Raw genomic sequence first — 24,329 nt, 5'->3', positions numbered from 1 at the left:
AATAAAAAAATTATTAACCAGATTGAATCGAGCCCCATCAGGTCGAATCGAGCCCCATCAGGTCGAATCGAGCCCCATCTGACCGAATCGAGCTCCATCGGGCCGACCTGGGTCAGCTTTTTCGAGTTCAGATCCGGACCCAATCCGGTGGGCTCCGAGTACCTGTCCAGTGCCTGGGTCCATTGCTCAGACTTAATTACAGGAGCTGCAGCTAAATAAATGGTGCTGACTGCATATAGAAAGCAAAATCAATTTGGTGCATTTTAGAAAGATTTCTTTTTACTTCTGATTTATGGCAAAAAACTGTGAACCACATTCATAACATTTACAAATTAAAGATATTCCCAATATATTCAGTATGTTTCTGGTTGGCTGTAGACAGAATGAGGCAGTTCGTAGCTAGCATGCGCAGGTGCCTCTATTAGCTTATGGACAAACAGGCTATGGGAACAACAGGAAAACCGGGACGCCCTTAAATTAGGGCTGCACACGAGCTGAATCGAGATTGAGTTGAGTCAGCTTGAACTCGGCTCAGCTCAAAAAACTAGAACTGGACCATGAGTCGAGCTGACTTGATAATACAACGTCGAGCTCGAACTCGACTCGTTTAACTGGTTAAACTCATTTATGTTAAGCATATCTTATTTTTTTAACTTGTTAACATGTTTAACTTGATTAACTCATTAGTTGATACTTGTTTAACTGTTTTTTAATTATAATTCAACATTTATTATGTAGTTGAGTCGAGTTGAGTTCTTACAACTCAAACTCGGGTCGTTTAACATTTCAATGATACTCGTTTATATATGAGCAAAGTTCGAGTCTAAGTTTAGACTTACAAATTTGAATCAAGCTTGATCTGGCTGGACTCGTTGTGCAACCCCATCTCAAATTAATTGCCATGCGCCCTTTTTAATGTTATGCAAGTTATTCTGGTTGCTTCCCTACTTCTTGGGGATTAACTAACGTTCGGCTAAAAGTTTGTGAAGGCTTTTCTTTTTGCTTTTCAAAGGGCACAGCTTTGAGGGGAGAGATTTGAATATGTTACTTTAAATTTAAGTGCCCTTTTACTGTACACCAGCAAAAAGCTGGGTCCATTTTGTTTTTTTTCTGTTTCTGTAAATCTGTAATTCTGTTTTCCAAGGAATAGAAAAGCCATCCAAATGTCTTGAGCACGGAGTAGAAATAATCAAAGCCATCCATATGTTTTGAAACAAATATACAGTATTTTTGAACATGTATATTCAGAGAACACAGAGTTTCTTCTCATTGATTAGATCGTCTTCATGTAAAACTGTTCCCATTTCGTTCACTACTCGTGAGATAAATAAGGCTTCACGTCACCAACGTTTCTTCACATTTCTGAGCAAACGTCACCAAGTGCCAGGCAAGAAAGAGGGTTGGGAATCCTCCATCAAGCATTCTAAGAGAGAAACAGAAAGAATGATAGGGAGTTTTGAAGGGAAAAAAAAAAAAAGGAAAAAGAAAAAGAGGGGCAGCATGGGCCATGGCAGAACAATCATGATTTTCTTCATGAGCATATTAACCATGATTAAACAGCACCAAACTAATCCGATTAATGCACAATTTGTTAACTAGAACGGGCTCTGCAACTATGAGAAGACACAATGTGTCAGAACTCCTTTTCTCCAGTCGAACTACTTGGCTATATAATTTATGTCAATTGGTCACACTCACAAAGACGATTGATCTGAGAACGACAAGCGACTATTCCATGGTTTCTTTCCTTGTAGAAGGTTTCTTTGTGGCCCAGCTCTAAATGACTATTCTACACTTTCACTGGTGGAAGTCGACCTTAGAAATTCACCACAAATAATGAAGCAGAATTGATATTGGGCTCTCGACAACTCAAGTCAACTACGCGGATGGCAAATGATTAATATATTTCTGATTCAAGAAGAGATGAAAAAGAAAACACAAGAAGTTGGAAACGAATAGAAAATAGTGTACACTGGGAGGAAGAAAAAAGAAAATGCCCCTGCAGTCAGCCATGTGACGAAGCTATGGCCTTACTAGTGGATGGCGACATCTATCTAACCATCTTTAAGAGCGGATTGACTTGTTCCAAGATGCCGTCAATGGCTCTCAGTTACAAGATGCTAGTCGTCAATGGCTTTCAAGTATAAGAAGTTAGCCGTCTCTGTTCATACGGGAGAGGTCGCAGATAAACAGCATCTGGCGCTGCCGATGTCTACGATGATCAACCCTTTTGGTATCTTCCTTCTGCTCTGCCACTCTTCTACTCTGCTCCTTGTTGCTGCCCAGAAAGGTAAGAACACCCCTCCGATCCCTCCCCACCGTGTTGATTGGATCTTCTCATTTCTATTCTTGATCAGGCTCTCTCTATCTCTCACTCGCTTATCAAGAATTTGCTCCTTCACCGGAAGGCCAAGTGATATTCTGCAACCACTGGCGGGCGTCCGCTAGTGTCTTGATTCTGCCTCCGTTCTTTTCCCCTATAATTAGGATCCCTTGGTGTCCACCATGAGATAATGGACGAATTCACGTTGTGCTAGGGTTCTTTTATGGTGCTTCTTGTGTTTGAAGCGGTGAACGGTATCTCTGGAAGTCTCAACGAGACCCCGGTTTGATCTGATGTAATATTGGTCGCTAACCCAGCATGGCTTGAACCTGCTGACAGGGGTGGTAACTGGATCCATTGGTGTTGGTCAACGGGATTTTGCCATGTGGGTGACGCATCCAAGATGAGGCCCAGGACCGGTGGGCTAACGACCTGAGTTTCTCTACGGCCCCCATGATTTAGATGCACTAGCCAACGGATCTTTTGAAGTCTCTGCTACGAAAACTAATTTTCTCTAGAGCGTGAAATTGTGAGTACAGATAAGGTCTAATGGAACAAAGATGTGTGGTACGAGATGGATGATGATCCATTGAGCCCTGCAATAAAATTTACTATATATATATCATGTAACCAATCGATGAAGTTGACTGTGGACAGGTTTCATCAGTATTGACTGCGGACTCGAAGAAGACAAGTCAAGCTACACCAGTGACATCAATCTCGACTACGTCTCCGATAGCGGATTCATAGAGGGTGGGATCAACCATCAACTTGATCCTACTCTCCTCCCTGATGCGCCTAAGATCTATCGGACGCTTAGATATTTTCCACATTACAAGAGGAACTGCTACACGCTGCTAGTGGACCAAGGAACCAACTATCTGGTCCGAGCATACTTCATGTACGGCAATTATGAGGGAGGGTCAAGTAATGCTACAGCCATCTTCGACCTCTACCTTGGGGTTGATTTTTGGGAGACCATCAAGTTGGATAATGCGACTCATATGCATTGGACTGAGTTTAGCAGCCACGCAATGACGACATCCATGAGCGTGTGCCTTGTCGAGACCACGGGGTACGTGCCTTTCATCTCGGCTTTGGAGCTTCGGCCCCTTAATGATGGCATCATTTATCTTGTCAATGCCTCCATTGCACTGTCAACGTTGATGAGGATAGATGTTGGGGCAACCAGGGAAATAAGGTGGCTTTCTTATCTTCTTTTTTCTTTTCTTTGCAATGTGCATCGATGCCGAATGACATACCTTACGACTGGTTCATGACTTCATGCTGATGGTTGTGATACAGATATCCAGATGATCCTCATGACAGGATATGGACCCCAGATAAAGGTTCATATGGCACTCCTATCAGCACAACTCAGACTGTGAACGAAGATAGGAACCGGCGGTTCGGATTGCCTTCAGCTGTAATGCAGACAGCCGCGACCACGAACAGTTCTCCCATACTCATAACGTGGCCTAGAGAACCTGATGCTCGCTATTATTTCGTAGCCGACTTCGCCGAGCTGTTGAGTATAACAGGCAAAAGGAATATTACTGTAAAGTTGAATGATGCTAATTTTGTTAATCCCCTCACTCCAGATTACCTTAACAGCTTGGCAGTTTTTTCCACCAACCCTATGAACTATCCCCGGTATTCGTTTTCCATAGGAGTGACAAGTGACTCTGATTATGGTCCAATCCTGAATGCATTTGAGGTCTTTAAGGTCATCGAGCCCAGTCAATCTGCAACTCTTAGTGGAGATGGTACGTACGTGATTGAGGCCTTTTCAGATTCCTTCGTTGTTTCCTTGTCCAATTGCTCATGAGAATTCAATCAATTTATGGTCTGATTTTTAGTTAGACCGTTCTCTACGTATGTTTGGTCGATCCATGGTGTACAGTACTAAGTAGAGCTGGTCAAAAACATTTTGTTTTTCTGGTTCGTATTTTAATTTTGGATTCCTGTTTGCAGTTGACGCCATCAAGGCCATCAAAACTTTCTATGGTGTAAAGAAAAATTGGAAAGCCGATCCCTGTTTGCCTCAGAATTCTCCTTGGGATGGGCTGAATTGTAGCTACGATAATACTTCAGCAGCAAGAATAGTTTCTCTGTGAGAGCTCCTATTCATCCATAAAAATGTTAATTTTGATGGAGCCTTGTGCAGTACCAATGGGTTTTATGAGTGAAGGTTTCAATGTTTCATCTGCAGGGACCTTTCGAATAGTGGGCTACGTGGCGCAGTTAGCAATTTGCTTTCTCAATTGACAAAAATCCAGAAATTGTAAGTCCAGTGATGAACCTGACGCCCTTATTTAGCTTCCAAGTTTGTAGCTCAACCTCATCATTGTCATCATTAACTTGCCTCTCCTTCTAGCCCCTGATCCTCTCTCCTCTTTTAGGAACCTAGCAAGAAACAACCTCGATGGACCAATTCCATCTTTTTTACAGGAGCTTCCCTATTTGACGAATCTGTAAGTATTCTACTGCCCAAGAAGAGTTCTCAATTTACATGACTTCTGTATGAAATAGATGCTCGCTGTCACAAGCACGATCTAATGTACATCAAGTATCTGTGCTTTTAGTGATTTATCATGCAATTGTTTATCCGGATCACTTCCCAGCAAATTGCAAGAACGAGCAGATAGTGGGCAGCTCACATTAAGGTTTGCTATTTAATCAAAATAAATACTTAGAATACCATTTTGCTCTGTTTTGATTGTCATCAAATAACTTTCCTTGTGCTTTCTTTAATCTGATTGAAGCATTGATAGCAACGCTCAGATTTGCGGGCAAGTCCCTTGCGAACAAGGTCGAAAGAGCGTCAAGAAGAGAAACATTATAATTGCAGTGGCGGTGGCGACAACTTTGGTGGTGTTCATGTCACTATCCTCAGCATTCATCATGATGAAGAAAAAGAGAAAGCCACGGGGTGAGGATCTCCCTCCCATATGCCCAATCTTGAATATCGGTCTTAAGGAGGCCATTGTCTAGTAAAATGTTCAAAGGATTGCACGAAGACAAGGACAACCAAATCATGCTCAACATTATTGCTAAGTTTTGAGTTCGTGTGATTGTCGTTTTCCGATGGTTTATAGAGCGAAAGTATCTTGCTGAATGAATGAGTTTGCAGCAACGCTGAAGTTATTTTTTCTCTGTATCACGCATTGAACGGCAACTTTTGGTACCAGATGATTCTCCGATCCCACAAAATAAAAGAGTTGAAGGAAGAGGCCGCACTTTCTCATATGCAGAAATTGCGCACATCACCAATGATTTTCAGAAAGCTATAGGCAAAGGAGGATATGGTAGTGTTTATTATGGACTTCTAAGAGATGGCAAGGAAGTTGCAGTTAAGACAATGACAAGATCTCTTCCACAAGGAATCAAGGAATATACTGCTGAGGTGTGTACGCTAAAATAATCTCTTTTTTATTTTTCCTTCTCAAGGCAAAAGATCCAAGTTTTATTGCCAATGCATAGGGGGAAATGTATTAATAACTGCCCACAACGAATTGTTGCCTGCCACCCCAGGTTGAGCTCTTAATGAAAGTTCACCACAAGTACTTGGCATCTTTTGTTGGCTTCTGTGACGAAGATGAGAAATTGATCTTAGTCTATGAGTACATGGAAAGAGGCAATCTTCGGGAGCTACTCTCAGGTACTCTGTAAAACATAAACTGTATATTCTGCTCAAGCTTATTAAACATGCTGATATATATACTTTTGGAGTGGGGCAAACTTCACCAACGGGTTCTTCAAGCATGTCGGAACTTGCTGTCCTTGAGGATGAATGTTTATTGTCCCACATGTTCCCCATAATAAAATGTTAGATATTATCCCCTGTTGCACTTGTTCCTCAGCCGTCTCCCCAATTTCAGCGGAAAAGGCAAAAGAAGAGTGCGCATTCGCGTGTACACAGAGAGATTTGACTAAAAATGGTTTAAACCCTTCTTGCAGAGGAAACATATACACCAGATTGGAAGCAAAGATTGCAAATAGCTCTCAATGTTGCTGCAGGTTTGACTAAAATATATCCAACTCTTAGATTTCATTATCCACATCTGGATATATATGTGAATTGGAATATTTTGGAATGCAGCCCTTGAATATCTCCACTCAGGATGCAGGCCGCCCATAGTACACAGAGATGTCAAGACCACTAACATCCTATTAGATAGTAATCTGGAAGCAAAATTGGCAGATTTTGGCTTATCAAAAACCGGTATTAAAGATGATATTACGCATATGTCAACAGCAGTCGCTGGGACACCTGGATATATAGACCCTGAGTATGTTCAAATATCTCTCTCTCTCTCTCTCTCTCTCATGTGGTTTGTTCTTGTATCTAGGAGACTTCTTGTCCCCAAATTTTATTATGCATTTTCATTTTATCGGCTCTCTCTCTTGCTCATGCAACACACACATATAACTTGGATGTCTGTTGCTCAACTTTCTCCTTTCTGTTATAGGTACTACAACACAAGCAAACTTACAGAAAAGAGTGATGTGTACAGCTTTGGGGTAGTCCTGTTTGAACTCATCACTGGTAGGCATGCTATATTCACTCTGGGATCAAACCGAGTTCACATCCTTCAATGGGTGACGCCCAAAATTGTGAGAGGAGAAATTGCCAGCATAGTAGATCCAAGGCTGCAAGGCTCCTATGATACCGTTTCCATGTGGAAGGTTGCAGACACGGCACTGTCGTGCACTGCAGACAAGGCAATCGCAAGGCCTACCATGACAGAGGTTGTGAATGAACTGATGGAGGCCATGAACATCGAAACTCACCGAGTGAAAAGAAGTCCATCCAGTGGATCAATGCCAAGATCAGTATCATTAAGTGGTGGTGCTGATCTGAACTTGGATTCTATTGTTTATCCTTCAGCACGGTAATGCAACATTAGTGCGTCGAAGGAAATGCGTCCTGTCCAAGGTTTTATGAAATCTGAAGACACACATTTGAGTAAATGTTGCCTGGTCGTAGCAGGACAGCAATTTCTGTATCCAAAATAATGGGATTCACAGTAATCTGGAGTAGTAGGAAGAAAGGACGGTTGCTGCAGGACCAATCCGTCATGTTTGCAGCATAATCAGGGGCTTTCTTTGATGTATGTAGTATTACACTAAATATATGAAGTGATAATTATTTTGTTAGTTATCTTTAAAACGAAGATCTACGCATCGAATGCTTTGCTTAGTGCAAGCTTTATGTAATTATTCACATATTATCAGGTTTTAAGCGAAAAAGGAAGGAAGAACGAGATCTGCAGAAACCATGTCGAATTAAAAGCATGACAACAATCGACAGCTGAGTATGCAGGTTTCGGCAAACCTGGTGATCAGTGATGTTCTATATCATCCCCTTTTTTTTATGCTTATTCTGCCGTAAAATTTTAATAATGCATAGTTTCTGATTCTCAATTTAAATCAGATGCACTTACAGCCATTGACTCGCGAAAGTAGCGACTTTGCCGATAAATAGACATTATTGGACAGGGATAATAATCAACCAACTTAATCGGACATATCTAAATTAGCTTCTTTCGCCTGATACAAAAATGAAATTTTTGTCCAAGCATGGTTACTGGATGAACAAAAAAATTTGCCATTACAATTCTCTCCTGCACAGAGCATACCACTCCATCCCTTCCCCTCCTTCCAACCCGGTTCCTCCGTCTCTCGCATTAATTGTTGTTTCAGCCCCCCGTGACCATCCTAGAAATTCATTCATGTCTAAGGTGTCGGGCATTGTGTAGGTTGGAAGTAGATGGTCTGTGTTGTTTGGGATTTGCTTCTATGATTCTGTAAGTTTGCATTTCTGCAATTCTTTCTGTGTTGTATCCACAGGTCTTTTGTCTAAGGCCGAGTTGTAGGTTTGTAGTCCTGATCGTCTGATGTACATATGTGATTCTTTGATTCGTTTGGAATAAGAGGGAATCCGAAGGAGGCCCATCACCAGCAGCGTTGCACCGGAACCCGCTGTGAATTTCGTCGAACACTTGAGTCGCCCATATCACTTCTTCAGCTGCCTGAAATTTAGCACCCCACCTTTTTATTAAGATCTGTACGAGATTCTCTCTCTCTCTCTCTCCATCTTGCGTTTGAATGACCGAAAGGCTAACGAGGAAATGAACAGGAACTCGTGAGTGAAGTGGTTAATGGGTGGTGACAACAATACTAAATTCTTTCACCAAATGGCTTCTCATACGCATCGAAACAGTAATATTACGTCCATCACCGTTGATGGATCAAGTTGATGCTACAGAAACAATTCTTCCTGAGTGGGAATTAAAGGAATATGCTGTGGCCCCCGAATCTATTTTCTTGATTACCTTGCTGAAGGATGCGAAAAAGAATCCATTTCTAACAAAGCTGGACCAGTTGATGGTAATCTGGACGCCGATTCCATCGATTGCCTTTTGCTTTCTAGTTGGTGATTCTCGACATCTAAGGCCTCCTTCAGTTCCCTCATAACTTCAGTCATGGTAGGCCTTGTAATTCCTTTCTCTGCAGTGCATGCAATTGCTGTCTCTGCGATTTTCCATACGGAGTTAATCTCATATTGGCCCTGCAAACGGCGGTCCACTATGCTGGCAACATCTCCTCCCATGATTTTGGGCATTACAAGTTGAAGACAATGAACTCGCCGTGATCCTTGAGTGAGTATAGCATTCTGCCCTGTGATGAGCTCTAAGAGGACGACTCCGAAGCTATAAACATCGCTCTTCTGGGTAAGTTTGTTTGTTGTGTAATACCTGGAAAAGCAAAACTAAAAGCTTGAAAGAGAGAGAACAACAACACTGCAGTCTGGATGGAAAGAACCATGGTGTGCATCTAAGTATGGGCTCGCTGCTTTTGCGGAACATAATGTAAACCATCGCGGTCCCAATATATCGAGCAATTACCTGCAAATGTCTACAGAGTTTTCCCGTTCCAAGAGAGAGAAGTAAGATGTCTGCAGCATAGCACCTGCTATTATCAACATGGAAAATGATGCTCTCACTCTCGTAACTGCTTTTGGATATATCACGGGATCAAATTCCACATTGATTAACACTGGAACTCGTATACAACCTAGATTTATACATTTTACATTTGTACTAGCTATTGTCTTCTAAATAGAGATATTACTTTTTTATGATGAAATATAAACATAATTTTAAAATAATCAAATAAAGCAAGAAAAGGATGTACACCAAACCCAATCATTGCCCTTGCAAGCTCAAATTGACAAATGAATGCAAACAGTTGTTCTAAATTTCCAATTACGAAGAATAAATGAATGTGCGACACTTTGAGTGTGCAGCTAAGACCTCGGTATTTTCAGTCACAGGATTACAGGAGCTGCAGCTAAATGAATGTGCAGTGCTGAATGTATATACAAAGCAAAATTAATTTGGTGCATTTTGGAATGATTTCTTTTTACTTCTGATTTATGGCAAAAATTGTGAATCACATTCATAACATTTACAAATTAAAGATATTCCCAATATGTTCAGTACATTTCTAGTTGGCTGTAGACAGAATGGGAAAGTTCGTAGCTAGCATGCGCTAGTGCCTTTTTACATTATCAGTGGATTGGTGGGAGTAATAATCTGAAAAATTAGTGTTGGAAAAGGCTCGTCTATGACAAAGCTGATAATGAAGGGGGTTGGAGTAGGTTGAGATACAGAATCTGGCTCTTTTTCACCCTTACTCAACACCAGGGTGCTCCTTTATGAGATCAAAATTTCTTTTGTTTTTCAAAAGCGAAGGGAAGCTAAATTGACACTCGTATTTCTGTTGCAGAGATGAACTCAAGGGTCACTGTAAATAGACGTTAAAGTATATGTAAGTGAGTAGGAAAGTTTTACACATGAAGTTTTAACATACTCAGGGTCTATGTATCCAGGTGTTCCAGCAACTACAGTTGATACATGCGACATCTAGTATGCGGTGTGGATCTTCGATAGGCCAAAGTCTGCAATCTTTGCTTCCAACCTGTCGTTTAAGAGTATGTTTCTTGTCTTCACATCTCGGTGTATTATTGGTGATTTGCATCCAACGTGCAGATATTCCAGTCCTGCATTCCAGAAGCATCAAAACAAATACTACAACATACAATGGCAAGGGCTACAAAATAGGAGTAGTTCTGAATGTGAACCGGTTGCAACACAATGAGCTATTTGCAGTCGTTGTCTCCAGTCCACTATTTCTGACGTTTCTGTTTCGTCTAAAAAAGGGTTCAAATTTAAGTTAAGTAGCTACTACGTATATACAACACAAACAGGCACTAACATCGTCTAATTCCCCATGTGTGTGTGTGTGTGTGTGTGTGTGTGTGTGTGTGTGAGTGACATAAATTGAGCAGTGCTTCCTAAGTTCTAGTGTGCTTTTCTATGCTCCAGGCCAAAAACTTGTTTTACATATTCATTGATTTAGAACAATTTTTATTATTATTATTGAAAATGTTGCTTTAGCTTATGCTTTTTAGAAATGCACTTATTGTTTTTTTGCTCGATTAGTTTTTGGTACATGCTTAGTTGGTCTTTAATTTCCCTCCCTTTCGAATATATCATTTGATTTGAAATTTGTCATTTGTTAAAAATACACATCCACACATCTGAAAAGCTCCCATACAAAAATTTTGGTAGGCGTCTCTCTCTCGCTGTGGGATTGGCCATATCTGAAAGTAGCATCTGCAGATCTCCTTACTTCATGTACTCATAGACCAGGACCATTTTCTGATCTTCATGACAGAACCCAACAAAAGATACTAAAAAGTTGTGGTGAACTTTCAACAGCAGCTGAACCTGAAATCAGATGCAAACAGTGACCACCAAATACTTTTTTTTTTGTCACACAGTAACAAAGCAAATGTCATTTTTTGTCATGCTAACATCGGCACTGTACTCCTTGATTCCTCCTGAAAAAGGGTTTGTCATTAATTTAACTGCTACTTCTCGTCCATCCCATAGTCGGCCATGAAAGACAGTGCAGGATCTCCCTTTGCCTATTACCCTTCAAAAGTTATTGGTGATTTCCACAACTTCATCGTAAGTGAAGGTTCTGCTGCTCCCACCAGCTCGTGATGATTGCGCCTCTTGGTTATTGTCTACATTTCATAAAATGACTGCCAAGTTTAATTAAGTAGATATTGGAAAAATAATTGCAGACTAGCTAATTAATTGTCATAGTGATCCGTCACTTGAGATAATTCCTCAACGTTAATTTATAAGCATATGGTTGAAGGCAGAAACAGACCATTCAGTTTTCTCTTCAGGCTGACTATGATGATCACCAATGACAGTATTATAGCAGCCCAGCTGACAAAGAGACCACTAAGATTACAATTAGCAGATTTCTCTTCTTACTACTTGCTTTTTCTTGGTTACAGGTATCTCGTTCGCATATCTGGAGATTGTTCCCGATCCTTAAGAAAAAAGGGCGGCCAAAGGCTGTTGTTAGTACTGATACAGTTAAGAAATAGGAGGAAAGATATGAAAACTTGATAACATGCAGGTTGGGCATGTCATTTGTCCAACCTCAATAAGGCTCCCCATTTCTCGCCTTTTCTTCCAAACTACTTGGATTTGATCCTGACAAATTATTGCTTGACAAATCTCTGAACATAAAAAGAGAAAACATCCTGTAACTAGAAAAGCTGTCATTTATAATTTGACCATCTTGACGGCAATACTTTGAAAAAAAAAAAAAAAAAAAACTAAACTGCAACTCGTTTAGAAAAGATGGCAACGATCCTTGAATGCTATTATTGCTTGATAAGTCCTTAAATTGATCAGAGACAAAGAGAAGAGTTGTGACGAGGATTAGATTGTTCAAGGGAAAAGCTAAAAAATTCCAAAACAAAATACCTTGCCTATTTATGCACTTACAATTTCCTGAGTGCGTTAATTGGGAAAGATAGATAGAAATTGCACCACTTAGTCCACTATTAGACAGATCCCTACCAATTACAAGTTTTTCATCAGTCGAAGCAGTATGCAGATTGCAATAAACTCCGTGGCGATACCTTGTGTATCATGTGGTAGCTGAACAGCTTATTACGTTGTCAATTTTATTAACCAAGATGCACATGCCACAGTAGATTATGTGGTCCCATTTCGTTCGTTGTTATAGATATTTAAAATATGCGTGCCTGTACATGTGCGTGTGTGTGTGGAATTAAACTCTTACAGAGCTTCTATTCTTGGAGAAGACGCATTATCGAGGTTGCAGGTCAACCCTTCCCAAGGAGCATCGGTGGGTAAGCAAGGGTCACCATTCCAACTCTTGTTTACTTTGTAGTAATCTTTTACAGCCTTCATAGCAGCAACTGCCAATAAATTATGTACATGAATAAGAGAAGAATGAAAAAGAAATAAAGAAAACAAACGCTGAGTGTTTTTTTTTTTTTTTTTTCCCTCTTGTAAGTAGGTAGGCCGAATACAGGAAGAAGAAAATTAGAAAATTGAAAAGATAAACAATGAAAGGAAGAGTATGACCAATTCTGCATATGTCTGATTCAAGTATATAAAAATATTGACATACCATCTTGAGGAAGAGTTGCAGCCCCACCGGGCCGGACGAACCTGAAGACCTCAAAGGCGTTCAAAATGGGGCCATAGTCAGGTCCGTTGTTTGCCTCCACCGAGAAAGAGTACTGGGCGTACTGCTCGGGATGCTGTGTGAATATGGCCATCACGTCACGATAGTCGAGAGTGAAGGGCCCGTACCAATCATCGCCATTGATCTTTATAGTCAGGTTCCTTCGGCTCGTGGCCGGCAGTACCTCGGCAAAGTCCATTACCAAATGGTAATAATCATCCGGCCCACCTGAAAAACTTATAGGTATGGGCTCGGAGGACTTGACTGTCGTTCGCATTACGGCATATGGTAGGCCGAACTGAGGACACAGCTCTGGCTTCAGACTCGTGGTGGTGCTGATGCGGGTGCCGTATTCGGCAGAGCCAGCAGTTCATATCCTGTCGTGTTTATCATCAAGGTACCTGTGGATATGCTTGATTGATAAGTCATTCTTGATTATACAAGACAAAGGCTTTGGCCTGGTTAGTCGTATTAAAGGCAAAGGGAGATATGATCTCATCACTGCTCATATGTTGATTCGTGATGAACAATTGACTCCCCACCCTGAAGGCAAGAAGAAAAGAAAGAAAGCGGATCACATTTGAAAACCTAGATGAATCGGAGTTGCTTACCTCACAGGTGCAATTCCTCCAACATCTATTCTCCAGAAGGTCACAAGTGAAGAAGTTGTTAGGAATAACACACAAAACAACACTCGATCGCACACTCAAGAAGAGGTTATAAGCAACAAGGAAGAAGACAACGATTTACGTGGTTCGAAGCAATAATCTCCTACGTCCACGGTCGCACAGATCTCTTGTATTCTCTCTCAGATAAACACACCGAACAACCCACAGAAGCGGCGGTCATCCTCTAAACATAAGGATTAGGGCAAACCTGCATTTGTAGAAAATGACATATATGTTCTTATATATGAAAATTTTCCGTGGTATTGCATATGAGTGTCTAGTATGGATCAAGTTTCATACACCAACAAAAGCGACATTCACCTTATAACCATCGGCATCGCTGAGCGGGTGAAGCTCCAAGCCAGAAATAAAGGGTACGCCCATTGAAGCGTCCACAAGGCAAACGCTCATGGTTCCTGTTACAGCACTGCTAAAAATCTCCGTCCAATACATTTGAGTTGCATTGTCTAGCTGAAAGGTCACAAGTGAACAAGTGGCATTCACCTTATAACCATCGGCATCCCTGAGCAGGCGAAGCTCCAAGCCAGAAATAAAGGGCACGCCCATTGAAGCGTCCACAAGGCAAACGCTCATGGTTCCTGTTAGTGCAATGCTAAAATTCTCCGTCCAATATATTTGAGTTGCATTGTCTAGCTTGATGGTCTCCCAAAGATCAAGCCACACACTACTAACGGTCCCAAACATCAAGCCAATAGATTTGAGTAGCTTGACTGGCTTGACTAGGCAGAATCAAAATGAGATGAGATCAACTACTCGTTACCGTTGTTTCGTTGGTGATGAGTAGCTGGACTAGCTTGACTAGGCAGGATCAAAATGACATGAGATCAACTACTAGTTACTGTTGCTTTGCTGGTGCTAATTTAGTTTTTTGGAAGAGTAAGAAACAAATGGTTGCTGTCAAATCAAGTTCCAAAAGTGAATGTGCTATGGATAATATATCTAAAGCCAATATATATATATATATATATATATATATATATATATATATATATATGATGTAACGCTTAAAAATTAATGAAAAATATTCACTTCTCTCGCGGACTTTTAAACGACAAGCCAAGGTCCTTTTGGGCCAAGTTTTGAAGAAAAGGAAAAAAGTAAAATAAATGAAGAACTAACAAAAAACATAAAAAATAACTTAATAAAATGATAAAAATAAGGTTCCAGGAATGATGGAAATAAATACAAATAATTTAACTTAAGTTTCACACTTTAGAATAATGGTTGAAAATCGACCCCCACCAATACAAGTAGAATCAATGGCTTGGAGTTGGAAAATCTATTGCCGTTTCAGGTTTGAACTGAACTGTAGCTAAACAGGGTGGAACTCTGACGAGAATCTCAAGGTCTTCATCCAAACAAACGTGGAGGAGCTCCGGCACAATCATGTTTGGTCCCATGACGAGTAGAATACATAAGCAAAAGCAAGAAGAAGTCACGTATAGGGATGTCAATAAATTTGATTTGGATTGAATATTCAACTGAACTACTTTAAACAAAAATCAGATACATAAAATAAAATTAACATCCGGTGAAGAGATGAGATCAGATGCAGATTAAAATAAAGGATATCTGATCCAATCCAAATTCAGATTTAAATAAGTGTCCAATTGGATTCATATTCATATTCAAATATGGTGTAGACTTTTCTTCTTCACATTGGAATCCAAATATGTAAACATCCAGACAGACGGACATGGCTCGGAGTAAATATGATTCGAATGCATGTAACCCTTTCCTGCCTAGCAGACAAGTAACTAAAATCGCGACCAATCAGAATATGCAGCAAGTCAGTCAATGCTGCCATCAATCGTGGCGGAACTGTAAACGCATCCGATCGTCCTGTCTTTTACGATCATGTTAGACCTGGACTTGGGATTCTCGACCAACCGATGATAGGAACAAGAGGAAAACCGGTGTCACCAGCGTTCTAGGATGTAGCATAGTAATCGCCTTTTTATATAAATTCCTTTTGGTTTTTTAACTACTTCTTGGGGATTCATAAACAAGATAGAAGTTTAATTATGAAGGCATCTCCTTAAAAATTTTACAAAGCACCGTCAACTTTTAAGGGGGTAACCAAAACAACTAAACATAGTTAAATGAGAGAATTTCAAATTTAAGTGTGTTTTTATTGTGCCAGCAAAAGTTGGGCTATTTTTGTTTACAACTTATAAGATTTCATGTAAATGTAGCCTAACAACTCTACTCATAATAGTTTTAGCTTCAACCCAAAAAAAAGCTAAAAACTAGGATAATCATCTATATAAGCTCTTGAAAATCTTCACAATTTTTAATGTGAAACTAAATTTTTGAAATGTTTCTTCCATCACAATCACGACTGCAAATGCTTCCATCAACGATATAGTGGGGATTTGAAAGGTCTTAAAAGGCTGAGTGGAGTCTGACGAAGTGGCAGGCCTCGTGCCATTTTCCGAAATTTTGATCAAAGTTATCATCATGGTCCTCGATTGTCTCTGCCTTTCTGTTGAACCTGAAACTTTTTTTTCCTTTTCCGTATCCTGTTTCTCGCCGGTATCTTCAATTTAGATTTTTCTTCCGTGGACTTCTACACTAATAATTTTCAATATTTGTGTTTGAGGTTCTGGACACCAAAGCCCTCGCCATGGGGACTGACGATCTTTCTTTTCCCATGCTATATGTACGAGTTATCTATGTCGATCACTTCGTTCTCCTAACCTCGAGAACCCTATTTATTAGTTCCAACAAATCTATTACCAGACGAGAAATGTTCTAGTTCACAGATGTAATTCTTAGCTTCACAGTGACTGTAAATGTTGACTAAGAATTGATGCATGGCTGCTTGTGGGTGGTTGCTGAGATGACAAATGGAGGTCTCGGCTGGAGTGTGGAAGTGCACACGGCACATTGATGACATGACCTCTGCTTTCGAATCTGTTGATGATTAAGTGATGCCTTGATCGTTATTTTCTAAGCAATTAAGCGTTTTCTTTATTTCAGATCCTAATTCTTCAAGAGTTGTTTTTTGAAATTTAGCTTCTAATAAAGCCCTGTGTCATGACACCTCCATGGATGTCGGGATATGAAACTAGCATCGATATCCTAAAGTTTGGTTTTCTCAGTCAATTGTTTGAACTTTGAAGTACATTACGTTATTGCATTTCTTTTCTTAGAGGAAAGGTTCTTCTTAGAGGAAGCAGTTGCATATTACCTACTGCACTTATATGCATGGCAAGAAACTAAAAGTTGTAAATATAGGCGCGGATGGAAAGGAGGACAGTGGAATCAAGAGGGTTTCTAAAACGAAAAAAAAAATCATACAATAGTTGTTAAGTAAAAGTATAGCAAGCCTACGCTTTACCATAAATTTTTATTTCAGGAAGTTATATATCATTAGTACTGCCTAAGGCAGCAACAGGGAGTACTCGATCACAAAGCTGAATACTGACACAAAAGACTGACAATAGATAAAGTTGATCAAGCCACATGAACAATTCTTACAGGGAGCTTGGGAAATAGACGCTTGCACCTATATTTTTCATCACCTTGCTGAAGGATGATAGAAAGAATCCATGTCCGTCTCAGCTGGACCAGTTGACAGTAATCTGGACTCCAATTCCATAGGTTGCCTTTTGCTTTCCATTCGTCGAATTTCAGCGTCCATGGCTGCCTTCAGCTCACCCACAACTTCAGTCATGGTAGGCCTTGTGATGCCTCTCCCTGATGTGCACGCAATTGCTGTTTCTGCAACTCTACATACGGAGTTGATATGACATTGGCCCTGCAACCTAGGGTCGATGATGCTGGCAAGATCTCCATCCATGATTTTGGCTGTCACAAATTTGACAATATGGAGTCTCTGTGCTTCTTGAATGAATACAGAATGCCGGCCTGTGATGAGCACAAAGAGGACAACTCCAAAACTATACACATCACTCTTCTCTGTAAGTTGGTTTGTGTCATAATACCTGGGAAAGGAAACAGGATGTGTAATATAAACATATATATATATATATATATATATAGTGATGAGGAAATTGATTTCATGGAACTAGGCAAGCCTCTGAAATGCCACATTTCTTTATGCCAATATGTTTGCACATGATGAAATGAATAATTTGCAGCACAATACCTACCATTTTCAACATATTACTGGGTTCAGCATCACTTAATTGGGACCTTTCGGGTTACCGCTACACATGTCATGGATAATATAAAGTAGTGACCTTGGGAAAACTTTCACATAAATTTCATAATCAGTTTCATACATCGTCGAAGTTATTTCTTTTATCGTTCAAACTCCTACCTCTTCTATATGTGAGAATAAGTTTTAAGTCAAACAAACAGCTAAGAAAAACATGAACTTTGCGTACATCAGCGACAGCAACAACTAAATGAATGGTGTTATTTTCGAACTATGTAAAGCAGAATATTATGCATCCCTTGAAATTTAACAATATTTTTGTTGAACCACAATCGTATTATTTATCCAAATTAGGACATCCTTGTATATTTAATGTGCTTCTAGCTTGTAGAATACTGAAGGGCCTGCGAATACCCTAATATGGTTAATTCGCACATCTGTAACAATATCAGATAACATGGGTAGGACAACCAGCCAAAGACATCGAATTAATTGGAGTAACAATTTCAAAATTACTGGTGGGACATTTGCAATTTGAAAAAGCTGATTAACTTAGGTGTAAACTTTGATTTATTTTCATAGTTACAACTAAAACCCCCAAGAAATTTTTATGAAGATCCGGAATCGTTGATCACTATCCCGAACAGTTTTGAGCATATATAGGTAGCGGATTCACCTTGAAATTTTAAAATCTGATATAGATGTATCAAGGATATTGACGGAAGTTGTATTTTAAAGTATGTACCTTTGTTTCTCCATAAATCACAAATCATTAAGAGAAAGAACACAGGCTTCTGCAAAGCTCAATGGACGTGAACAAAGTGATTAAAGCACGTAGGGATGTCTCTTGTGCCTGATCTCACAAACACCGAATGCCATCCATTTCTACCGATGCCCCGTTAGAACAAGATCTAGAGTAGATTTATTCTTCTTTTCTGCCCTTTAAAAAGAACACAAGCTGGAAGCCAGTTTCATGCTTGCACTGCTAAGTGTGTAGAGAAGACCTCAACGGTCTGCTGAGATAGATGTGAATAAGTGAGACAAATTTGTAAGAGAAATTTGAACATACTCAGGGTCTATGTATCCAGGTGTGCCAGCAACTACGGTTGACACATGCGATATCTCTTCTGTGATGGGGATCTTGGACAGGCCAAAGTCTGCAAGCTTTGCTTCCAATTTGTCGTTCAACAAGATGTTGCTTGTCTTCACATCTCTGTGTATTATTGATGGTCTGCATCCTGAGTGCAGATATTCTAATCCTGCATTGCAGAAACATCCAAATAAATACTAAACATGCAATGGCAAGTGCCAGAAAACAGGATTTGATTTTGGATACGAACCAATTGCAACACTATGAGCAATTTGTAGTCTTTGTCCCCAATCCAGTATATCTGACGTCCCTGTTTCATCTGAAAAACGGGAAAGGCTGAAAACTTGTTTTATTTGACGCGATTGATAATTTAGAACACTTTTCTTATTAAAAATGATGCACTGGATCATCCCTTTTAGAAATACACTTAGTATTTTTTAATCCATGTTTTTTGATACATCCGGAATTGTTGATTTTAATCCCTCTGCTTTGCCAACATACATGTAGAAATGACTTGATTCAAAATATTTTGTTGAATAAACCATTTGTTAAGTTGTTTTCCCTAGTTGGTGAATTAATCAATGATTTTCCAGCAAGGAACAGAAGCGAACAAAAAATTTTAGGACACTAGAGCACAAAAATCATTCAATAATCTTGTGCCTCTGTTCTGTGTAGTTCCCTGCCGTCTTAGCAAAATGCCGTTACATTTGTGGATTTCCCATTGTTCAATGTGTGTGCTAAAGCTGCAGGAAATAAATTAGTATTCCACCAAATCTTGACCATCAGAGGGCAAAATTGATTGGATTCAAACAGTGCTTTCATTAATTAAGTGATGATTAATCAATTATGAGTGCTTGAAGAGCAAAATGTATACCTGAAAGTAGCATCTGCAGATCTCCTTTCTTCATGTACTCATAGACCAGGATCATTTTCTGATCTTCATCACAGAACCCAACAAAAGATACCAAACACTTGTGGTGAACTTTCATTAACAGCTCAACCTGAAATAAGATGCAAACGGTGACCACCATGTACTTCTCGTTACATAAAAATAAATCAAATGTCATCTTTTGTCACACTAGAATTAACCTCGGCAGTGTACTCGTTGATTCCTTGTGAAAACTTTCCGGTCATTACTTTAACCGCAACTTCTCGGCCATCCGAAAGTCGGCCATAAAAGACACTGCAGGATCCCCCTTTGCCTATCACCCTTTCAAAGCTATTAGTGATTTCCACAACTTCATCGTATGTGAAACTGCAGATTTTTCCACTAGCTTGTGAAGTTCTTCGCTCTCGATTATTGTCTTCATCATAAAAATTAACTGTTAACTTTATGTATGCATTGAGCACAAAATTACGCTGTTAATTTTCATCATGATACGCTTTAGAAAATTCATCAAGGTTTATAAACATATAAGTGAAGGCAGAAACAGACCTCGCCTTTTTCTCTTTGAGTTGACCGTGATGAACGCCAATATTGACAGTATTATACCTACAGCCACAACTGACGAAGACGCCACTGAGATTATAACTATCAAATTTCTCTTGTTATCACTTGCTTTTCCCTGGTTGCAGGGATCTTGTTGGCATATCTGGGGATTGTTGTCGATCCTTCGAAAGAGCGCGGCCAAAGACTGTCTTTAGTATGCTTCAATTTAAGAAACAGAAGAGAAGAAATAAAAAAAAAAAGGTGAAGCTAGGGAGGGCAAGCCACAAAATTTTATCTGACCTCAATGTAAGCCCAGTTGCCTCCTTTTCCTTCAAGGCACTCGGAATTGATCCCGACAAATTATTGCTCGAAAAATCTCTGAATCCATTAAAAAAAATCATATGACCGAGAAATACTTGTTAATTTGATTATGCACCTAGACAGTGTTATTGAAAAATACTCACATATCGGACAGGTACTGGAAGTCTGCTAGAAAAGATGGCAAAGATCCATTAATATTGTTCATTGATAAGTTCCTAGATTCATTAAACATAGAGAAGAAATAGGACATATGAGATTAAGTCGTAAGAAAATAGAACATTTTAATTCCAAACGAAGATGCCGTGTCAATCTGCACTTACAATTTTCTGAGTGCTGTTAATTGCGAAAGATGCGAGGAAATTGCACCACTTAGTCCAGCATTAGACAGATCCCTATAAATAACAGTTTTTGTAAGCACAGCAGTCGAACCAGGCACGCACTAATCGTTCTTTGAAGGTGGAACGAATGATCTCACATCACATGAAAATAGCAAGCCTCTTTGTAATTCGATTTCAAACTACACGTGTTACTGTTTATAAGTGGATCAAATGGTCTTTGGTCGCTAAACTGATCGTTGGTTCTGTGACCGGAGATCGGAAGGAGATAGTAGATCATGTGCTTCCACCTCGAACATATGAATTTCTAAGGAATGGAGGTAAAATCTTACAGGGCTTCTATTCTTGGAGACGACTGATTGTCAAGGCTGCAGGTCAAGCCATCCCAAGGAGCATCGAGAGGTAAGCATGGATCGGCGTTCCAATTCTTTTTTATCTGGTAGTAATCTTGCACGGCCTTGATAGCAAGAACTGTGTATAAAAGAAAAGGCTTTTCCGTTAAAATCCGACAGGCTGAAGCTCAAACAGACGCTCTACAATTTTATGGCAAGAGAATCGCATGCTTGATCTTGAGCATGTCACGTGGCTGATTGACTAAGACAAAAAGAAAAAGAAAATGTCAAAAGAAGCGCACCATCTTCAGGGAAAGTTGCAGCGGCGCCACGGGGCTGGACGATCTTGTAGATCTCAAAGGCGTTGAGGATGGGGCCATTATCTGAACCCTCGTTGGCCTCCACCGTGAAAGAGTGCTGGCCGGCACCCGGGAGAGGCAAGGTCGAGTACACGGTGTACACGCCACCGTAGCCAAAGCTGAAGGGCTTGTAAAAGTCGTTACCGTCCAACTTTACTATCAAGGTCCTCCTGCCCGTCGACGGTTGCAACCCAGCAAATCCCAAGACAAAATGGTAGCTATCAGAGGGCTCACCTGACCAAGTGACGAGTATGGGATTCGAGGAGGCGACTGCGGTTTGCATCACTGCAAGCGGCAGAAAGAGCCGAGTTTCATCGCCTCTCTCTAGAGTCACAGCGATGCTGACAGGAGTGCCGTATCGGGAAGAGCTTGGTGTCCAAAGACGATCGTATGGATCGGCGGGGAACCTGTCGGTCACCATCAAGGTTGAGCCATGATTGATCCGAACTTAAACGGAGCTAGAAAACCAAATCCAAATGGCTCTTTTCTTTGGGCATGGAGCAGGTTAGGGTTGTTCCTCGACCATCTTTCAGTTTGGAAGATCAAAGGAAGAATGCTTCGTGATCAGATGCGAGTTGCTTACCTCACTTGTGCAGCTCCTCCAACATCTATTCTCTGGAAGGTAACAAGTGAAGAATTGTCATTCATGAAATGCTCTTTGTAACCATCGGCACCACTGAGAGGACGGAGTTCCAAGCCAGAAATGAAGGGCACGCCCATTGCAGTGTTGACAAGGCACACGCTCATGGTTCCGGTTGTTGCAATGCTGAAAATCTCCGTCCAATACATATGAGTTGCGTTGTCTAGCTTGACGGTATCCCAAAGATCAACTCCAAGGTAGAGATCGAAGCTCGGGGCCGTGTTGGCTCCGTCATAGTTGCCATACATGAAGGATGCCCGAACCAGATAGTTGGTGCCCTGTATCACAGACAGACTGTAGCAGTTCCTCTTGTAACGAGGGAAGTATCTAAGAGTCCGGTAGATCGTTGGCGCATCGTTGGGGGTGACAGAGTCGAGCCGCTTCTCGAACCCGTTGCTTGTGTATTTACTGTCGGAGACATACTCGAGAGTGGTTTCACTTCTGTAGGTTGTATTGGCCGGAAGTCCGCAGTCGATGTTGAGGAAGCCTGACAGAGTGGAAGATTAGACACTAATACGAGTCGCATATATTCTTTCAGCAGACGGGGAAAATTAAAGTATTTGCTCTAAATATGTCAGATTTCCAGTTCAATCCACTAATATGGATTTGACGGATTTTCACATTTAAAGTGTCGATCTATGCTTTGTTTGTGGTTTTATAACACCTAAATCTAAATCAAACTTCCAGCCGAACCTGATCGTCCGTAATACCAATCTTCACGATCCTGTATGTAAAATTTTGAGTCTATTAAGTTTATGCTACAGAGACGGATCTTTGGTGTTTGATCAGTTTCCGTCTGAACTTGTATCAGATCTTTCTATTCTCGGGATCGCCAGGTAGCCCAGATTGATCTGGTAAAGATACCTCGGCGACCATTAATTTATATATCCTACTGTTTGGGAAATCAGTCTGCACCTCGGCCAAACTTTGAGTTGGACGGCAAGTCATTAATACAAAACTTGGCTATCACATTCGGATGTTACCTTTTGTTGAACTATCTACAAATTTCGGTTTCTGTTTGGTCTGTAAGTTCAGATTCAAAGCTGCACCCCACCTACCGATCTCTCCACATAAATTCAACTTTGATTCGCTTACTGTGTACGACAAGTGTTCATGCTTATCATATCTATAAGCGTTTTGAAAACTGGGTCTGATAGGATTTGGTTTACCCCCACTGCCGACTTTCCATAATGCACTGCATGCGAGAGGTTCGCCGATTTATTGATAAAAACAGAAGACAGAGTTTGCATCCGGAGAGGAGGAAGAAAGGAATTAATAGTTACCATCTTGAGCAGCAGCCACTGCCAGGAGTAGAGCAGAAGCAGTAGAATACAAAAGCCGAAGCAAGAAGCCGCCACATGGGTTGCTCATCGTGTTCATTAGCCCTCAACTCTGTTTCCACCCTTCTCTATCTCCTCCTTCCTTAGTGCCGAAGAAGTACAAAGAGCCGAGACTCGAGAGGAATATGGAACCGGTCAGTCACTGGTGTCGTGATCCCTTGTGCTGGAACTGTAAACATCCAACCCGTCATGGATGACCAGTATACCTGGACTTTTGAGCTTCTGGACAAACGGGATGGGAACAAGAAGAATACTCGTCTCACGCTCTTGTGGATGACAAATTTTAATGGGAGAGGTTTGAATATGTTACTGTACAAAATTGAAATTTATAAGTCTTAACAAATTGAAATTTACAGGTCTTCTTTAATGTACCAGCAAAAGTCGGGCTATTTTTGTTTCTTGTGTTTCGTGATTTCCAAGGAATAGCAGGGCACTTGTAGCATTAGCCGCATCTTCTCCATCACAAAGGAATAGCAGGCCATTTAAGCGTCTTGAGCACGGACATAAATGGTCCGGTCCAAACATTGTGCTATGGAATGACCCACCACTTGTCATTCTTCAAAAATTGGATACTCTCCGCCGTATGTGAATGAGGTCACAAGGACAAAGGGTGTCTGCCATGACGCCCCAATCCGCCTTTAGTAGATAACAACGTCCCATGGTGTCAGCTTTCCAAGAATTCATCCACCTTGATTGCATCGTGTCTAATGAGAAACCAATCATGAACTTCTTGCAATGCACCAATACTCCTT

General features: G+C 40.5%; 4 protein-coding genes across 5 annotated transcripts; 1 reads left to right on the top strand and 3 right to left on the bottom strand.

Moving 5' to 3' along the window:
• The first annotated feature begins 2,047 nt into the window (after positions 1-2,047).
• LOC116245658 (putative leucine-rich repeat receptor-like protein kinase At2g19210) lies at positions 2,048-7,483 on the top strand. Of its 2 annotated transcripts, XM_031617150.2 has the most exons (14): positions 2,151-2,290; positions 2,663-2,852; positions 2,981-3,524; positions 3,629-4,089; positions 4,298-4,436; positions 4,536-4,607; positions 4,726-4,797; positions 4,909-4,989; positions 5,089-5,255; positions 5,515-5,729; positions 5,858-5,984; positions 6,284-6,343; positions 6,426-6,615; positions 6,796-7,483. In XM_031617150.2, the coding sequence occupies exons 3-14, from the start codon at positions 3,223-3,225 to the stop codon at positions 7,220-7,222; spliced, it is 2,313 nt and encodes a 770-aa protein (XP_031473010.1). In that variant the 5' UTR covers positions 2,151-2,290; positions 2,663-2,852; positions 2,981-3,222; the 3' UTR covers positions 7,223-7,483. The 2 variants fall into 2 exon arrangements, with proteins under 2 accessions (XP_031473009.1, XP_031473010.1); XM_031617149.2 differs by lacking the exon at positions 2,663-2,852 and having other exon boundaries at positions 2,048-2,290.
• Positions 7,484-7,848: 365 nt separating this feature from the next.
• On the bottom strand, positions 7,849-9,338 carry LOC116250800 (senescence-induced receptor-like serine/threonine-protein kinase). Its single transcript, XM_031624738.2, has 2 exons — positions 9,235-9,338; positions 7,849-9,084 (listed from the first exon to the last, which is right to left on the bottom strand). The coding sequence occupies exons 1-2, from the start codon at positions 9,312-9,314 to the stop codon at positions 8,658-8,660; spliced, it is 507 nt and encodes a 168-aa protein (XP_031480598.1). The 5' UTR covers positions 9,315-9,338; the 3' UTR covers positions 7,849-8,657.
• A 916-nt stretch (positions 9,339-10,254) lies between these two features.
• LOC126409508 (senescence-induced receptor-like serine/threonine-protein kinase) lies at positions 10,255-13,250 on the bottom strand. The gene is made up of 4 exons (XM_050075483.1): positions 12,860-13,250; positions 12,506-12,644; positions 11,573-11,634; positions 10,255-10,391 (listed from the first exon to the last, which is right to left on the bottom strand). The coding sequence occupies exons 1-4, from the start codon at positions 13,191-13,193 to the stop codon at positions 10,255-10,257; spliced, it is 672 nt and encodes a 223-aa protein (XP_049931440.1). The 5' UTR covers positions 13,194-13,250.
• Positions 13,251-17,032: 3,782 nt separating this feature from the next.
• Positions 17,033-23,659, bottom strand: LOC116250788 (probable LRR receptor-like serine/threonine-protein kinase At1g07560). Its single transcript, XM_031624724.2, has 13 exons — positions 23,521-23,659; positions 22,181-22,724; positions 21,541-22,004; positions 21,239-21,377; positions 20,892-20,963; positions 20,715-20,786; positions 20,551-20,628; positions 20,257-20,432; positions 19,911-20,125; positions 19,696-19,822; positions 19,072-19,140; positions 18,801-18,990; positions 17,033-17,555 (listed from the first exon to the last, which is right to left on the bottom strand). The coding sequence occupies exons 1-13, from the start codon at positions 23,615-23,617 to the stop codon at positions 17,129-17,131; spliced, it is 2,670 nt and encodes an 889-aa protein (XP_031480584.1). The 5' UTR covers positions 23,618-23,659; the 3' UTR covers positions 17,033-17,128.
• Positions 23,660-24,329: the final 670 nt, after the last annotated feature.

Source organism: Nymphaea colorata, chromosome 1 (genome assembly GCF_008831285.2).
Source record: "Nymphaea colorata isolate Beijing-Zhang1983 chromosome 1, ASM883128v2, whole genome shotgun sequence".
NCBI classification, from domain to species: Eukaryota; Viridiplantae; Streptophyta; class Magnoliopsida; order Nymphaeales; family Nymphaeaceae; genus Nymphaea; species Nymphaea colorata.
This window is presented reverse-complemented; position numbering and strand designations above follow the sequence as displayed.

Excerpts from the sequence above, each read along its gene's own strand:
- LOC116250800 (XM_031624738.2), bottom strand. The coding sequence starts at position 9,314 with ATGTTGATAATAGCAGGTGCTATGCTGCAGACATCTTACTTCTCTCTC. Across the intron at positions 9,085-9,234 it reads AACTCTGTAGACATTTGCAG|GTATTACACAACAAACAAAC; the intron begins GTAATTGCTCGA and ends TTGCTTTTCCAG.
- LOC126409508 (XM_050075483.1), bottom strand. The coding sequence starts at position 13,193 with ATGCGAACGACAGTCAAGTCCTCCGAGCCCATACCTATAAGTTTTTCA. Across the intron at positions 11,635-12,505 it reads TCTCCAAGAATAGAAGCTCT|CTGGGCTGCTATAATACTGT; the intron begins GTAAGAGTTTAA and ends TCTCTTTGTCAG. Across the intron at positions 10,392-11,572 it reads CCTGAAGAGAAAACTGAATG|GACTGGAATATCTGCACGTT; the intron begins GTCTGTTTCTGC and ends TCTGGAATGCAG.
- LOC116250788 (XM_031624724.2), bottom strand. The coding sequence starts at position 23,617 with ATGAACACGATGAGCAACCCATGTGGCGGCTTCTTGCTTCGGCTTTTG. Across the intron at positions 20,964-21,238 it reads TCTCCAAGAATAGAAGCCCT|GGATCTGTCTAATGCTGGAC; the intron begins GTAAGATTTTAC and ends TGTTATTTATAG. Across the intron at positions 19,141-19,695 it reads TCTGCAGATGCTACTTTCAG|ATGAAACAGGGACGTCAGAT; the intron begins GTATACATTTTG and ends CCCGTTTTTCAG.
- LOC116245658 (XM_031617149.2), top strand. The coding sequence starts at position 2,131 with ATGGCTTTCAAGTATAAGAAGTTAGCCGTCTCTGTTCATACGGGAGAG. Across the intron at positions 2,291-2,980 it reads CCTTGTTGCTGCCCAGAAAG|GTTTCATCAGTATTGACTGC; the intron begins GTAAGAACACCC and ends GACTGTGGACAG. Across the intron at positions 4,090-4,297 it reads TGCAACTCTTAGTGGAGATG|TTGACGCCATCAAGGCCATC; the intron begins GTACGTACGTGA and ends TCCTGTTTGCAG.